The sequence below is a fragment of the Poromitra crassiceps genome (assembly GCF_964638095.1).
Source record: "Poromitra crassiceps genome assembly, chromosome: 13".
NCBI classification, from domain to species: Eukaryota; Metazoa; Chordata; class Actinopteri; order Beryciformes; family Melamphaidae; genus Poromitra; species Poromitra crassiceps.
Window position 1 is genome coordinate 39,761,739 of NC_139644.1, and position 17,819 is coordinate 39,779,557.

At 44.2% G+C, this 17,819-nt stretch overlaps 1 protein-coding gene across 1 annotated transcript in view; it reads left to right on the forward strand.

The window, feature by feature from the left end:
* The first annotated feature begins 1,335 nt into the window (after positions 1-1,335).
* LOC310787227 (GTPase IMAP family member 7-like) overlaps positions 1,336-17,819 on the forward strand; it is a 35,044-nt gene continuing 18,560 nt past the window's right edge. Inside the window, exons 1-3 of the mRNA XM_083648593.1 lie at positions 1,336-1,452; positions 15,318-15,398; positions 16,549-16,662. Of these exons, the coding sequence (XP_083504719.1) occupies positions 1,428-1,452; positions 15,318-15,398; positions 16,549-16,662 (220 nt within the window). The 5' untranslated portion in view covers positions 1,336-1,427. The remainder of the gene's footprint in view (positions 1,453-15,317; positions 15,399-16,548; positions 16,663-17,819) is intronic.

The following is a 17,819-nucleotide window of genomic DNA, read 5'->3' on the forward strand; positions in this document are numbered from 1 at the left end:
GGTTTGTTTTAAGCCATTTTTTGAGCTGGCTTTTGAATGCCGCAAAAGTGGGGCTTTCCCTAATAGCCATAGGCAGTGTGTTCCAGCTAGTGCTGCCATTGATCGACCAGGTGTTTTTTGAGAATGTGGATTTTCTAGATTGGACTTCGCAGTCCCCCCTAGCTGCTGCCCTTGTGCTCAAATTTCTATTCTTCCTTCTAATGAACTCCCCTAGAGGAGGAGGAGCCAAGCCGTGTAAACATTTATAGATTAGACACGTGCTTTTAAATGTTCTAAAATTGTTAAAGCTAAGGAGCTGATATTTCTCTAAGATTTTACAGTGATGATGTGATTGTGATTTTTTGTCAAACACCTTGATGGCTTTTTTATAGAGCTGTTCAAGGGGTTTGAGCACAGTGACACCAGCGAAGGACCAAACAGTGGAGCAGTAGTCTATGTGAGAGAGGATCATACAGTGGAGATAGGCTTTAGCCGCATCCGTTGTGATAAAGGGCCTGATTTGTTTGAAATTCTGTATGTTAAATCTAACTGTATTGGACACCTTTTTTACATGTTTTTTGAAAGTGAGGTTAGAGTCCAAAATAACTCCAAGGTACTTGAACTGTGGTACCAGTTCCAGTTCTTCTCTCTCCAGGAAGACATAGGATCTGCTCAACTTATTTGGTCGCTTGGTGAACATCATACATACAGTTTTCTTTGTGTTAAGCATGAGACATGAGTCTCGTAACCATGCTTGTACCTGGGCCAATGCACTAGTTAGCTTGGATGCAGTATAACGCGATATACACGTTATCAATATACACAGTTTCCATTATTCACATGGAAGTGCCAAAGTTTTTAGCTCAGATACAGCCTTCTTCAGCTGTGTCATTTTGGGTTTCGACTGCTTTACAGCGCCGCCGCTGAAAGTATCGGTTCTGGAGCGTGTACTGCACTGTTTACAATTACGCATTTATTTTCTATTCAAGATATATTTTGTAGACATTGTTACCTCCTGTCTACATTGCACTTCTATTGAATTGAAAATAAATCTTAAAATTCAAGATCACAAAGTACATTTATTTGCATTCATTTGATTCCCAATCACGACACACTGGTAAGAATTATTATCTAGCCTAATTAAAAATGCTTCGAAAAGCAAAATAATGCATTTTAAACATGCGATACAAAGATGCGATTAATCGCGATTAACTATAGTTAATCGCAAGATTAAGAAAATTAATCGTTTGACAGCCCTAAAACAAAGTCATTTGATTTCTTAGGTGGTAAACTTGGTCCTACTGGTGATGTTACAGGGGAGGGAGTTTTTTTAGGGGAGGGAGCTATTATGAGGTTATAAAAAAGGATACAGTGAACTGAAAATTAAACCATTCAGCAGGAAGACTTCGACACTGACACCACAGCTCATCTGGCTTTACAAGACAAACATGGCCAGCAATCATCCTCAGCCTGGTAAGTTTATTTTATTTCAGTTAGTTTTAGTTTTTCTCTATTGAATACAGACACAAAATGGAGCTGTGCAGCACACAATTCCCAAAAAACTTGAAGCTCATCATGAATCAACAACATGACTCCAAACTGCTAAACTGCACAATTCCATTGCACTCAAATGTCTTTCTAAATCCAATTTTTTTGCACAAATCTAAACACAAATTGCATCATTAGCTTGTACACCTGGAAAACAACTTTCAAAATGCAACACCCTCATTACAATCAGTGTTTATTATGTTATTTATCATTTGTCATTTTGTGTTGCATCAACTATGCTATTTTGGAGGGGGGGGAAGAAAAAAGAAGAGAAAACTTCACCAAAATGAGAAAAAGGAAACTATTTTCACACAATTTCATGTATTTGAATATGGAACATGGCCTCATGAAGCCAAAACATACATGAACACTATTTTGATGGCAGTGTTTTAAATTGATCACACCAGTGTTTACTTGATGCTCTATAATGTTTTGGTGGAAATAATCTGTGTTGAGAAGAGAGAACATGGTTTTGAGTGCAGTGGAGTTTTGACAAAGTGATTAACCTGTTTCAGTTTTGTGTTTAAAGTTTTTGAGAAATGGAGACCCTGTTTCTGGAAATGTGTTTAAACATTTCGGGAGGGGCTATCACTATTTGGGTTTGGCAAAGAAGAGAAATAAGTATGCAACAAATAAACAGGGGAAGCAATAACTCATCCTCTTCTGATTCACTATATCCAGTATATATATATATATATATATATATATATATATATATATATATATATATATATATATATGGGTCACCTCTATTTCAACATGACAGTTGGTACAATGGACAGTAAAAATCTATAACCTACTATGCCATATTTAGTACTCGACCCTATTTTGTTGACGCTTTCTCAAAGCTCTGCTGATAATTTAGATGATAGTAAAGTGTGGTCTAAATCTACACTGGCAAGAGGAATTTGTTCACAAAGACACTCTTTGTATTCCTCACAGAGCGCAATAGAATGCAGACATGCAGATGAAGATGAAGTTGAATGAAGTTAATTTTGACAATAATTTCAAATTTTGTTTTAATCTTGGGTCGCTTACTGAAAACTTTACTTGGTTTAAAGTCAAATGTTAGTCTATTTTTTGGGTGGGTGTGGGGGGGGAGGAGGTCAAGATTTTGTCCGTATAACTCAGTTGTAATTAGTCTACTTTCGGTAAATGTTTTAGTCTGAATTTTCTCGTAATGGATTTTACTGAAGGATATTTCTCCTGTCTGTCAAAATTCCAATAAGAAGTAAGCACACCTTGAACTGTGTTTAGGTTGAGAATGTGTTACTGACAGTGACGTCTTTCATATCATATGAGATCAGATGGGGCAGTGAGAATTTCACTTGCACTTGCAGATTCAGTATTATGATTGGTTAAAATGGAAAACAACCAATGCTTTGAGGTTGTCCGCCCAAAAAGACTATTATGTCTCATCTTGTCATACTTTTGTTGACAATACTTTTAAGTGGTCGAGCCGCTTCCATAAGTGACGTGTGTCCGTCCATCCGTTTTATTATTATTATAGTTTTATTAGGCTACATACTTCCCATACAGGTCTGTGGTGTTAGGTGTAGGCTATAACAGTAGATTACTTTTGAGAAAGTTTTGCCGGCCAGTACAGTAACCTCTTTCCCTACAATTACACGCATGCAAGACCAGCTTCTCCACAGCACGGATGGCGTGACCGCAGTCAATAGCTTAACCCGAGTGGACAATTCTGATATAGGCTATTGAAATAGGCTAGAATTAAAATATCACACATCCCTACCCTATTAAAGAAACAAATATTTTTAAATGTGTAGCCTATGTTATAGCCTATATGAATGCAATGACTAATTACATTAAGCGCACACTTTGGGACATATATAACACCATGGGGATATTCACTGTGTAATTGCGTGGCATCCCTTTGATGTGTTTCAAATAGATCGTTCCATCTGCACCAATTTTCGTTAGTTTCGAATGGTTTATCTGAATCCCCACTGGTTCATCCTCCAATTCTCTCCCCTCTCTCGTTCTCTCCCCTCTCTCTCTCTCTCTCTCTCTCTCTCTCTCGCTCTCCCCATCTCTTTTCTCTCTCTTTCTCTCTTTCTCTCTCTCACTCTGTCCCTCTGCTTCCCCACTCAGCATAAAGAAGCTGCTGTCACAGACATGACGCTGCGGCTTTTAAGGGGGATGGACATGATCCATGACCTGTGAATACTGTTTTGGGCATTAACACGCCTATATGGGAGTGTTAAGCACAGCGGGCTGACACGCCCACAATTAGGTCTTTGCGCGGCGCTATTCCAGTGCAAAATGGGCGCTAACACAAAATTACTGCCTTTGCGACGATAGAGCCCTAAGTCTCATGATTGAATGTCATTGGATAGCTGAGGGTGGTCAAACAAAGCGATTCAGTTATATTTAGAATCAGGAGAGACCATATAAAAAAAATGCCCATCCCCCTTATGTCCGAGTGTTCAGGGAGGGGGAGGGGGAGGGGGACCCTGGGGGTGCTAATCTGGCCTTGGGCACAATGACACTATTCAGTAATAGCGTCACACATCCGGTCACTAAACACTTGGAAGACCCCACGGCTTATGCATGCCTATTGACAAAAGGCTATTGTTTGTTGATTTTAGTTCAGCTTTTAATACATTGCAGCCTCATACAGTATGTTGATTCAGAAATGAAAAAAGATGAGTGTGAACCATTCCTTTTTAACCCATGGTGTTCGGGTCCGTGGGACCCGTTTTCAATGTTTACTAAAAGAAAGATCATGCAATTAATTATTTTTTCACCGTGATACTCATTGACCTTAGCTCATTTTCTGTGAAGAATATATAAAAGATCATATTTTCATTGAGTGCACACTGTGCACCCCCTACACATTTATATTACATTTGTGGTGTTTGGGTCCACTGGACCCGAGGCGATAATAAAAGTGTGTGGATTATGTGAAAACAACATGTTAAACATGGTTTTGCTGTACCTTCACTCTGTCTGTAGTGTGTGAAACTACAAACACACAGTCAATACGGGAATCTGATTGGTTTGATTGATGTAATGCCCAGGCATTGACAAGCCACACCTGTGAATAATTCTGGTGGTTAAGACAGCCCAAATCCCATTTGCGCCATGCGCAGATGACTTAGCACGGCCCCAATTTGCGCCTGCACCTGGTGCCGTGCCAAGTTCCGCACCCCTGCCGAGAATTGCATCTCCACCATATTTTGGGGCTGTTTTAACGTAGAAATGGGCACGTTACGTCTACCCAGACAATTATATCATTTTTAAACAGTTACGTTTCTGTATAAATCATTACAATGTGCTCCTGTGAGGTGGGGATGCATTTGGCGGCAGGGGTGCAAAACTCGGCACAACACCGGGAACACAGATTGACACTTGCGCGAGGCGGACAATGTAACCATTACCCCACCACTGTTCCCAGGTTTTTAATTGGCCAATTACGTAGTATCCAATCTCACTGTGCTGCTGCAGAGGTCACTGCCTGTTCTATATCACAATATTTGTGAGGCGACTCAATATGAATACCTTACCACCCTGTTGCTTTGCTAGCTTAACTGTTCATAGTACAGCATGGTAAACACTGCTGATATTTATCTGTTTTCGAGAATATAGACAATTAATTTTAATTCACATGGCCAGCCGTATGGAATAACGTCATATGGATTACAAACAGCAGCGGGGGAAGGGGAGCTCCTATCTACCAATGTAACGAGCAACAAACAGAGCAGGCTGCCAACAGCACCAAGGTAAATAGAGTGTTCATTTTCTCATTCTCTCTATGGGAGCGTACCTATGTTCCCCGGGTCCTATGTTCCCCGTTTTTCACTAACCTCTCCCAGCCCCCACGCCAAACCTAACCTCCCCCCATGCCTAAACCTAACCTCCCCCAGACCCTAACCCAAAACCTAACCTCTCCCACCCCCACGCCTAAACCTAAGGTCGGCATTGCGGCTTCTATGTTCCCCGGTCCCACAAAAACGGGGAACATAGGACCCGGGGAACATAGGGATGACCCCCTCTCTATGATATAATAAGGATATGAGTCGCTGCGTGTCGGAAAATAAGCTATTTACAGGACTAAATACAAGTAATTCATATGCCCCGTTTTCCTCGTTTTCAGGTCGCAGTTCAAAACAAATGATCAGTTTTAGCGCATAATATCAAACCAAACTTATCAGGGTGACTTCAAATTCATATTTAAAGCTGGACATGAATTATCCCTTGTTTTCAACTTTACAATAAGGGACACAAAGCGCATTAAATGGTTAATTACAGTTAAGCAATGCTTATTCAGCACTCTGATGCGCTTATGAAGTGATACAGTCATGGCCAAAATTTTCTTTGCTCTGCCTTCTGAAATCCCCCTGCAGTCACGTGGGGCGCTCAGGGTACCTCAATACATGGCGAATACAATACTAGGCAGGTCAAACACTCACTGCCACTTCTGGTACAGTAGCTGAAAACAGAACTGCATCTCCAAGGTGGTGCCGCTACAACAATCTTTATATAAATAATAATCTTTATATAAATAACATTTTTCTTCCTTCTGATCTCTGCAACGTCCATTATTATGCGGACGACACAATCTTATATTGCTTTGGACCCACCCCGGCACAGGCCGTCTTATCTTTGCAGGCCGCTTTCGATTCGTTGCAGCGGGCCCTGTTCGATCTTAAATTAGTTTTGAAATCCAATAAGACAAAGTGGATGTTGTTCTCAAGATCTATAAACAGAAATGATAATTTGTGTATCCGTATGCTTCAAGGCGACCAAATTCAATCAGTACATTCTTACAAGTATCTTGATATTTGGTTGGACACCAAACTTTCTTTTCATGTACATGTAGAACATCTCACAAAGAAATTGAGGAGAAAAATCGGCTTTTTGTATAGAAACAAGTCTTGTTTTTCACTATTGGCCAGAAAAAACTGTTATATGATAATATGATGATATGATAATGTCAGTTTTTGATTATGGTGAAGTGATTTACATGTATGCCTCTCCTTCCGTCTTAAAGCCTCTTGATGCTGTATATCACAGCGCTCTGCGTTTTATTACAGGTGATGCTTTCAGTACACATCATTGTATTCTGTACGAAAATGTGGGTTGGTCCTCCCTGTCGGAGCGTAGAGATCAGCACTGTCTGATATTTATTTATAAAGCATTAATTGGGAAACTTCCATCTTACCTATCCTCACTCCTTTCTTGTAACAGTGGAGGTTATCAAACACGGTCGCGGTCCTATATCAGACTGTCTGTCCCACGGGTGCGGACCGAACAAGGAAAGACTGCTTTTTCTTGGTTCGCCCCCAACAAATGGAATGTGCTCCAGGAAAACTTAAAAATGGATCACTTGATCCCGCTTGCTTCTTTTAAAGCACTTTTAGAAAGCATTCCTCGTAGGGTGTGTTCATGTTTTCTTTGAAATTATTTAATTATGCGCTTGTTGTTTTTATTGTCTGTCTTGTTAACCTGTAATTTTGTAAATGCTGTATATGTTCTTTGTCCACCAGGGCTCCCTTGTAAATGAGAGCTTGCTCTCAAGGGACTCTCCCCTGTATAAATAAAGGTAAAAAAACAAAAAAAAAAAACTGTGGTCATCTCGTGACAATGCTGGAGGTGAATTAAACCAAACGATTCCTGCCCGGATCTGTAAGGGTTACATGTTTTCAACTTTACAATAAGGGTCACAAAGATCTATAATAAATGGTTAATTATGGTTAAGTAATGTTTATAGAACATGCACAAGCATTTATAGGTTAGGGCCACATGAAGATAAAAGAACCAGCAAACCTCAACTTCATGGCGGACTTCATGTTAACATCTTCATCAACCATTTACTAATATTAGTACCTTAACCCATTTAAACCAGAATTTTTCCCAGAAATAAACATATCCTAATCATGTGTCATTAGTAACCCTTTGAATTAATCAATTGCCATTTTTTTAAATTTTGATGGAAAAGTAGGTGAAAAGGTGAGTTTTATGGTCGGCAACAATTGTGACCGGTGGGATAACAGTGCATCTAATGTGTATACTGAATTAACATATTACTCCCATGCAGTTATCAAAATTCTTATCCCAGCCCAGCTATTGACACATTTGGAAGGGGGGGGGGGCTCTATGCTAGAGGGTGGAGCCTATGTGCTAGTGGGCAGATCCTCAATACTGGAGGGTACCGCCCCTCCTCCTCTTCCTCCACCACCTCCTCACCAGTGGGGGACTGGAAGCTGCTGTCATCATGCAGCAGTGGGGGGAAGTCCAGCGTGACCTCTGGGGGACCCTGTGGTGCGGACATGGGCGCCTGCTCTGTTTCTGTGGCGGCGGCGGCAACACCTCTGTAGCTGCCAGTGCCTCCTTGTTGGTGGGTAGGAGTTCCCCCTGCGCCACTGTCTTTCCTCTCCCTGCAGGGGGTCATCTACTCTAGTGTGCTTCTTATAGCACATTCGCCCACTGATGGGACTGATGGTTCTGTTCTCACTCTGGCTTGTGCGCTTGGCTGTTCTCATCCTCCCCTTCCTCCCCCCCATCCTCCACGACTCACCAGGAAGAACTCTGGAGTCCGACACCTGGATCATGTACACCACCTGCTTCATCCTCCTCCTCCTCTAGGACTCCTCGCCCTCGCCACCTCCCCGACTCTGTCCTGTCCACGACAGAGTCCTCCTGGGCTCCGTACTTCCTGGCCGAGTCAATGGTCAATGGTCCCTGTACAGTGGTTGTGTCTCCACTGGACCGCTGCCTCCTTCACAGTCATCATGATGACCATGATGGAATAGCACCACCTCCTGGAAAATGTTCTCCACCAGGAGGAAATGGGAGAGGTCTTCAAAGATCAGCTCCTGGGAACGCGGCAGCTGTGAGGTGCAGGAGGTGCCTGAAGAAACGCTTGCTCACCGTGTTGAGGTCACATTTCTTGATTACTCGGTTCTGGCAGCACTGGATGGTCTTACAGAGCCCTCTGTACCCTTAGACTCCAGTCATTGTGGTGAATTATCTACTCAAAGGTGTACAGTGCATCATCTATTTGCTCTCTCATGAGGAGCTTTTCCCTCTGGATGAATACAGAGGGGCTGGAGACTTCGAAACTCTGCTGCAGACCCTCCAGGCTCAGCTGCTCCACCTTCTCGTAGCAGCTCTACATCTTCACCAGGGGGGAGGCCAACATACTGATCTTCTTCATGGGCTCCCCACATTCTCCTTGGTGCCTTTGTTGATGATGTTATTGCTCATGTCCACCAGCTCCCTGAGGAAAGCATGGCAGATCTCGGAGAAGCCCTGGCTCATTGGCTCCATCATGGCATCCAATGTGGAGCAATTATGTAGGGCTGGATGCTCACCTTCAGCAGCTTCTCCGCCTTGGGGTGGACCACATCTTGTTGGTGACATGCTCCTTGGTGGTGATGATCTGGACCATGTCTATATGGAAGCCTGCAGCATCGGATGCCCTGACTCACACCGCTGCACTACAGCCTTGTAGGTTTGGCCCTGGTGCTGCAACAGGTTGTACACCGTGTCACTGATCAGCATCCAGTTCCTCTGCCTCTCCTGCATCTTGCCTTTGAGTCAAAGGAGATGAGCTCCCTCAATTTGGGCAGGAGGCCATCCATCACGAGGTTAGACACTATCTGCGACGGTATGCCACATGTCATGTCCGAGGTGCTGTAGTGCCCATGAGCCTGGCGGTAGAGTCGCACTGCATTGGTGAAGGTCTGATCCATGTTCTACTGTGACAAACCATTGTTGGCGTCGCTGACGTACATTTGAAAATCAGGACCCATCCCTAAAGAAGCTTAAGGGACTGTTGGTTATTTATGAGAGGGGGGGGTATGGTGCAGGGGCGACTTTGTTTTTGTTTTTTTCCTTCACCCTCCCCAGATCTATAAATATTTTTCCATGTCCCTCCCTGAGTGACTGGAGATAAATGCATGACCCTCCCTCCACCATAAATAACCACACTTTATCATATTCACACCAAAGGTAGTATTGAAGAAAATATGACCTTTTCCGATGATTTGGCTACGTTTGATAGCGCCCTATGACATCGGGGGAGAGAGGGGGCGGGGGGCATATAACGTTTAGTAGGCTACCCAGCCCAATAACTGCCTTATTTAACGTTATTTATTTTATTTATTTGCCTTATTTAACATAACTGCTTAGTTATGAAGCCTACAGTAGCCTGGCCAGGGCCGGCGCGTGCCATTCTGCCGCTCTAGGTGAGAACAAATTATGCCGCCCCCAATTGGCAACACCATACCAGCATCAAAGTATGCATGACGCAATATGCAGGCATTTTGCACATCCATATAGCCTACCTACAAAAATAACGCGCCACAGGTCTGCACAGGTCTGCATAATAACTCCAATAACCACAGCAGTCATGATACAGCACAGATATTTTCCAAATAATCACATTTTTCAGACCCTCAAACTATGCAAATCTCTCTTATCTACCACTTTCTCATGTGCATAAAACACGGAATGTGCGCACGGCGGCGCAAGCACAGTAATATAAGACTCACAATGTACATTATTTAGCCTATAGCCTATATCATCAGCAGATTCACAACTTAACAAAGGCGAATTGTTGTTACGAGCTGTTTACCTTTCAGAAGTGGACACCAGCGGGGGCTGCGTCAGCAAAGGTCTTTAAATAAATCCAATCATCTTCTATTAGGATTCTCTCTGCCAGTTCATTTTATATGGAGATTGTTGCCAGTCCATTAAGTCTGTCTTGTTTTATTGTAGGCTACTACTGCAGAGGTAGTTTCAACTTTGAGAAACTTCAGATATTGTATCTTGGAATTTTGGTCTCTCCAATGAATGGGCAGGCAAAGTGCACCGCACAGGGAAACAGATTGTTTTGGAACCCAGAAACAACGTTAGAAATATCGCGCTAATTTACTGATTACACTAATACTGGTACACACATATGAGCACATGGCCTAGGCTACCTTAACCCAAAGTTAATGATGTAAATTAGTCTACTTGTAGGCTACCTCATTCAAGCGGGATAGAGAAGACATGATGACCCGCCCTCCTCTGCCTCTGATTGGCTAGTAGTAGTGCTTGTTTAGGCATGAGGAGTGATGATTGGTTGGGTTAGGGTAAGAATATCAGGGTAAGCCAATCAGAGGCATAGTAGGGCGGGCGGTTCGTGCCGCGGACAGCGGGGATGGATCTAACGGGGAAGAGCATGGAAGAGGCAGAGTGCTGGAGAATATTTGGAGAGCTGCAAGTTAAGGCGCACAATTTGCCGCCCCTCCAAGTGCCGCCCTAGGCGGTCGCCTATATGTACGAACCGGCCCTGAGCCTAGCCAACTGCATATGTGTCAACAATTCCAGCTCTGAAACAATAAACCGATGATAAACGTTTCCAGTCAATGCACCAAGCAAACAGCAGGACCGAGTGAGGGCCTGTACACAGTGCATAGGAGCAGCGGTTTACGTGAAAGGAAGGAATGGGAGATACCAAGTCCAGTCACGATACAGGTAAACCATAGATATAAATAGGGGAGTAAACATGAATTTTGGAACGAAAAAACGCATTTAAAATATATACACAATACAAAAAATGAATGTTGTATAACCCTCCCTAAAGCCAAAATAAAAAACACAAGTCCCTCCCCAGTACTCAAAAAAATATTTGATACCCCTCCCCCTTTCTGCACCATACCCCCCCTCTCATAAATAACGAACAGTCCCTAAGCGAAAAATCTTAAGCAAGAGACCTGTCAGTTGTCATTCATTCACTCTCCTTCATTTATACACTCTCCAATGAGAAACCATCTAGTTGTCACGCCCACTCATTCATACCACTCTGTCATCAATCACCCCTTTTCCCGCTTCTATCTAGCGTCACCGTTTCGTGGGCGGTAATGTTTAGATTAAACCATTCAGAGTAAGACACATATTCCCATTCAGCCTATCATCTTCTAGCTGTCAAAGCGACAAGCCGCCTTTTCTCTTTGTGTGGTTTGCTGCTTTTTCAGTGCATTCCTGCGACCCTCCTCCACCCCATTCTCCTCCAGTCCTCTCTGAGGTCTTCAGATTCAGAAGCCTTCACCAGCAAGACCAAGACCTCACCTTCATCCCTCTCTACACACATGACTGCACAGCCACCCACAGCTCCAACGTCATAGTGAAATTTGCTGATGACACAGTGGTGGTGGGGCTGATCGAGAACAACAACGAGACGGCCTACCGAAGTGAGGTGGAGAGGCTGACATCATGGTGCAAGAACAACAACCTGGACATGATCGTCACCAAAACAAAAGAAATGCTGGTCGATTTCAGAAGGAAGGGGCAGAGAGCACAGCACATGCCGCTGGAGATAAATGGGTCCACGGTGGAGTTCGTGAGCAGTTACAAGTACCTTGGTGTGCACATCTCAGCAGACATGACCTGGTCCACAAACACCACCGCGGTAGTGAAGAAAGCGAGACAGCGCCTGTACCATCTTAGGCGGCTGAGGAAGTTTAAAATCTCTTCAGCGCTGCAAAAGTCCTTCTCAGGGCCGATTTTACACTTCATGGGCCCTGGGGCTATTCATCTCTGCAGGGCCCCCCCCTCAAGCGGAAGGGAGTGTCGGCGGCGCCTAGCCGCCGAAAAAAAATTGAGTGTTTTTTTTTAACCTTTTTTAGCCGTATTTAAAGGAATATCTCATTTTAAATCAACATTAGGATTATACTGTTGTGATGTAATTATTCAGTATCTTCTCACTAACTTTCATGTCACCACCTGCTCTCCTGTCAGCATTCTAACTTACAAACACAAACTGTAGGTTTAGCCATCATGTTCTTTCATAAACAGCCTGATTGGAAAGAAAACATTGCCACTGAGATGTAACAACAAGCACTTTTATTATTATTATTTAGTATTATTATTATTTAGTAAAAAAAAAAAAAATTATTTAGTAAAAAAAAAAAAAAAAAAAAAAAAATTGGGCCCCTTGATGTCCCGGGCCCCGGGGCTTCAGCCCCGGTAAGCCCGTTGGTGAAATCGGCCCTGGTCCTTCTACACCGCCACGATTGAGTCTGTGCTGTCAGGATGCATCACTACATGGTTTGGTAACTGCTCCTCCCAGAACAAGAAGGCACTGCACAGGGTGGTGAGGTGTGCGGAGCGCATCACTGGATCTGCTCTGCCTTCGCTCGAGGACATCTACACCAGGAGGTGTAGCACCAGAGCCAAGAGGATCATCAAGGACGGTTTGCACCCCCACCATGCCATCTTCCAGTGGCTTCCGTCTGGCAAGCGTCTCTGCTGCCTCAAAACAAGGACTGAGCGGCTGAGGAAGAGCTTCTTCCCACAAGCCATACGGAGCCTGAACTCCAAGTAGTTTTATCTGAACTTTATTCAGACTCCTTTTGCACTACATATAAAGACATTGCACTTTATGGACAAGCACAGTTTGCACTACAACTTAAATGTCCCTTAAATGCACTTTAACTGTCTTTCATGTGGTTCTAACTTTTTTTTAACCCTTTAACTTTTTTTTAACCTTTTATCATGTTTATTTCTGTATTCTATTTTTTTCTACTGTACAGCAAAGTCATGGGCCGAGGCTTTTAACTTTCATTGTAGCTTGCTGCATATGACAATAAAGTGTTCTTGATCCTTGATCCTTGACCAGGTCTAGACTCCACGGGGGGAGGGGGAAAATCCAAACCTACTCCTGGCTGCAATACCCCTGCTTATCATGACGTCATTATCAAGCTGACGTCATGATGGAGTCTAATCGCCAAATGTAATTTAATGTGCCTATGTGACGCCCGTGGTGGGCTTGTAGGCGTGCACTCAATTTAAAACCGACAACGCCACCTAGGTTTGAAGAGCCTAGGACTCTTTAAAATAATACAAATGGGGATCTAAAACCAGGTTCGTTTCATCGGGTGGAGAGCAGTTAAAACCAGTGGTGTATCAAAAAAGGTGAACAAGGACACAGTGCAAGGAATAACAGTTTTTAATGGCTAAAATATAAAATGCAACAACAGGGATCACCTAAGTCTAAAAATAAAAGACAGGGGGTTAAAACTGCAGCAGCTAAAATGTCTTCGTTAAAATACAGCAGCTCAAATGGTCCAGCTAAAACTCTGGGCCAAGCCCATAAAGTGCTCGTGCTGGATGACTGGGGGAATCCGGAGTCCACCGTGCAGGGGGGCCTCCTCTCCTCTTCGGTCAGATCTACAGACACAAACTGTAGGGGAGTCAACCGTCCTTTGCTTACATCCTGCTTATTACACGTCTACACCACAAGCACATGGAACACCGAGAAGGTCAAAGACTTACGCGGAAGGGAGAGTTTACACTCTCCCTCTGCTGGCCGCTAGCGAGCGGTGCTCCAAGGCTGGGTTTGGGTTGAGTTTCGGTCCGGCCCACTGCTCCTTCTGGTCTGCTGCTGCTGGGCTGCTGCTAGGTCTGCTGCTTCAGGTCTGCTGCTGCGGTCTGCCACTGCTTCTGGTCTGCTGCTGCTAGGTCTGCTGCTTCAGGTCTGCTGCTGCGGTCTGCCACTGCTTCTGGTCTGCCACTGCTTCTGCGTCCCACTGTCAGTCACTGCATGTTCTCTGCAGGGAAACGGCACATCGGCGAGCCGGGGAAGCCTCACCCCGCCTGTGGGTCTCACCAACCTAGGTGTGGGACAACGTTTGGGCATCCCCCCCTCTCTCCCATCCCCCGTCAGTCATCTACGGTGCGCCCATAGGTACGCAGGGAGAGAGAGGGGCCCAAGCCGCAACGGCTCAGTTGCCCACACCTTACCTTGCCCACAGGCAGGGCCGTCAGCTGCTCCCCTCTCCGCCGCTTCCCCTCAGTGTGTGTGTCCTCCTCAGTGTGTGTTTTTGTTCAGCTGTCTTTCTGTATCAACAGTTTATATACTTCCTCCAAACAGGTTAAGTCCATCCTCTGGTGCTGTTCAATTGGTTGGCTCAGCTCTATCTATTTTCTAATAGGCCCCCTGCACTGCCTGTCTTTCTTGTCGCAGGTGTGCTCCATCCAGCACAGATTGGTGCCAATAGACAACAGGTGTGCAGTGGTGATCAAGCTTGAGACAATTAACACAAAACCACGTCTAGAAAATAAAAGCATGCATCAGTTCAAAAGGAAACATAACAACTCAAAACATAATTAAACACTGCAAAAGAAAGAATAAAGAAATACAAAAACATTGTCTCACCGCCCGGCTCACACCTACAGGCTCGTGTATCTAATTATTTAATAAATCATTGTCATTCTAGAAATGTGTCTCTCCGATTGAAATGTATGTGTATAAATATGTGTATACCTGTTATCCCAGTGGACACTATTGTTGCCATCAACATGTTTACTCATTCTATGACCACACTGAACAAAGTTGAGTAATTGCAAATGCGTACACCTTCAAGATTATGTGTGCCAAAAATTGTTGTCCTATCTTTATGTTAGCATACTTTAATAACCTTTTGTTTGGGAGCTTTGATGCAGCCAAGCTCTTCACCTGGTGCAAGCAGGAAGTAAACAGCTCTGGTCATGTGACAATTTACACTAAACATGTGACACTGTACATATTTCATTGAGACCCTTTATTCTTTCAATATTTGCTGGAAATGCATTGATACATCATTCACGAATATTTTTAGAGCCTTATAACTGAAAAAGTTTTTACGTCACTATTGTGACCGGTGGGATGTAAACCCTTAATACATGTTAAAAAGAGACATTTGTTAACAGTTATTTAATGATTATTAATATGAACTAATGTGAATATCAACTTTAGAAACTATTAAAAACTAGCAATCTATTCTATTCGATTCTAGGGTGGAGGAGACTCTGGACACAATGCACCGGCATGAGCACATGTTGTGGGAACACTGGTGTCACTAATGATGTCGCAATGGGTAAGTAGATAAAGAGTTATGACATCACTGATGATGTAACTCATGTCTATTTGATTTAGACATGAGTTGCAGGGCGAGAAATTACGATACAGTAAGGCCATGTTCACATTACAGGCAAATCCGATTTGCGGATAAAGTCATTAATCATCATTATCTTGATTGGTTTCCAAAATCTGATTTTCAAGTCGGATCTGTGTGTCCAGACCTAAACAGCCTATCTGCATGGGTTGCTATGGTAACGACGTGGGCGTCAGTAAATACGTACATTGGTGACGTGGTTTTCCTGCGCAGAAGCATTTGATGATGAGTTACGAGTGACGTGGATCAGATTTGGTGGATCTGCGCGTCCACACTAAAGTCACATCAGTCGAAAGCAGTTTGGAAACTACCTCCATATGTGGTTTGGGACAAGTGACACAAATCAGACTTGGAGCGTTCAGACTCATAAAACCAATCTGGATGAAGTCATTAATAGGTCACTTAAGTTCACAAATCAGATTTGGCCTCCTAGTCTGAACATGGCTTTAAGTGTGTGGTATGACATCAATAATATTTGAAGATTTGTCAGCCTTCATCACATTTCAGTCCGATCTGGTTTACTACTGAGTTTAAACCTGGAAGAGCAGATGGGGATTTCTATGGGCAGAGAAGTGACTGAGGAAAATTGGTGATCCATACAAAGAGTGGAAGCTTATGTCGTTTGAGGAGATTGCAGAAATGTGATCTACCAAGAAGAGACTATTTAAATACTTGCAATTATGCAGCTTGATCTACACAAGCCAAAACCGAAAATATTACTTTCTGCACCTCCCCTCACTGGAGGAACACATTACAAAGGACTGCTACAGTAAAGGCTTGGTTTCTCCTTTTTATGATCTCTTACTGTCTGGTTCTGAGTGTCCTTAGAGGGAAAATTAGGAGCATGGAGTAACGGCTTATAGATAAGGAAGTAACATTGGGGGATTGGAACATGTTTTTTTTTGTTTTTTTCCCCGATTTTTTTTATCCCATTTTTAGCCCCCATTAGTGCTAATTTATATTTATCCTGGTTGCTGCTCCACCCTCTGCCGATCTGGGGAGAGCCGAAAACTGGCTCCATGCTTCCTCCGAGACATGGGCAGTTAACCAGCCGCTTCTTTTCACCTGACAGGGGAAGCTTCACCGGTAGGACATAGCACGTGGGAGGATCACGCTATTCCAACGAGTTCCCCTCCCTCCGAACAGGCGCCCTTCATTACCAGAGGAGGCACCACATCAGAACATGGTTTGTTAAAGGAGAATTCCTTTTTTTTACACCCCAGACCTTATTTCCAGCGTAACATATGGGGCGCTAATTTAGCGTTTGCGCTCGTTTAATGCCGGGCAATGCAAATTGGCGGCGGACACAAGCGCATGCCTGTGATAATTGTACTGGGCATTGGCTGCCACAAGCCAAAGCAGGCGTTTCAGCACTAAAATGTGGTGATAGATGGCATTATGCTATCCTAGGTTACTGACGCCTGGTCTACTCTGCAATGTCAGAAGGGAGGGAAGGTGAGAGTGAGACAGCATGTGTTCTGGGCTCCTGACTCTCCAACCTTTTTAAACCATTATTCTATGTTTTAAATTTTTGCAAGTTTTAAATTGTTGCACTACCTGACTTTTATTGCAACAGCAACTGACAAACAACCAAAAGCTATGGATGGTGTTTGTAATCCTTGATATTTTGGTAGATTCTCTCTACCCCGGCCTACTCTTTCTGCTGCACTGGATCCAGCCTATGCCTGTAGTAGGCTGCAGACCATCATCTGCTAGCTTCAGCCTGGGCCTGGGCTTTTACCATCTACCATCCAGCTCTGCTAGCTGCGGCCTGGGGCTTTTCACCATCCACCATCCAGCTCTGCTAGCTGTGGCCTGGGGCTTTCACCATCCACCAACCCTGCTCTGCTAGCTGTGGCTTGGGGCTTTTTTTACCATCCACCATCCTGCTCTGCTAGCTGTGGCCTGGGGCTTTTACCATCCACCAACCCTGCTCTGCTAGCTGTGGCTTGGGGCTTTTTTTACCATCCACCAACCCTGCTCTGCTAGCTGTGGCCTGGGGCTTTTTTTACCATCCACCATCCTGCTCTGCTAGCTGTGGCCTGGGGCTTTCACCATCCACCAACCCTGCTCTGCTAGCTGTGGCCTGGGGCTTTTTTTACCATCCACCATCCTGCTCTGCTAGCTGTGGCCTGGGGCCTCCACCATCCACCATCCAGCTCTGCTAGCTGTGGCCTGGGGCCTCCACCATCCACCATCCTGCTCTGCTAGCTGTGGCCTGGGGCTTCCACCATCCACCATCCTGCTCTGCTAGCTGTGGCCTGGGGCTTTCACCATCCACCATCCTGCTCTGCTAGCTGTGGCCTGGGGCTTCCACCATCCACCATCCTGCTCTGCTAGCTG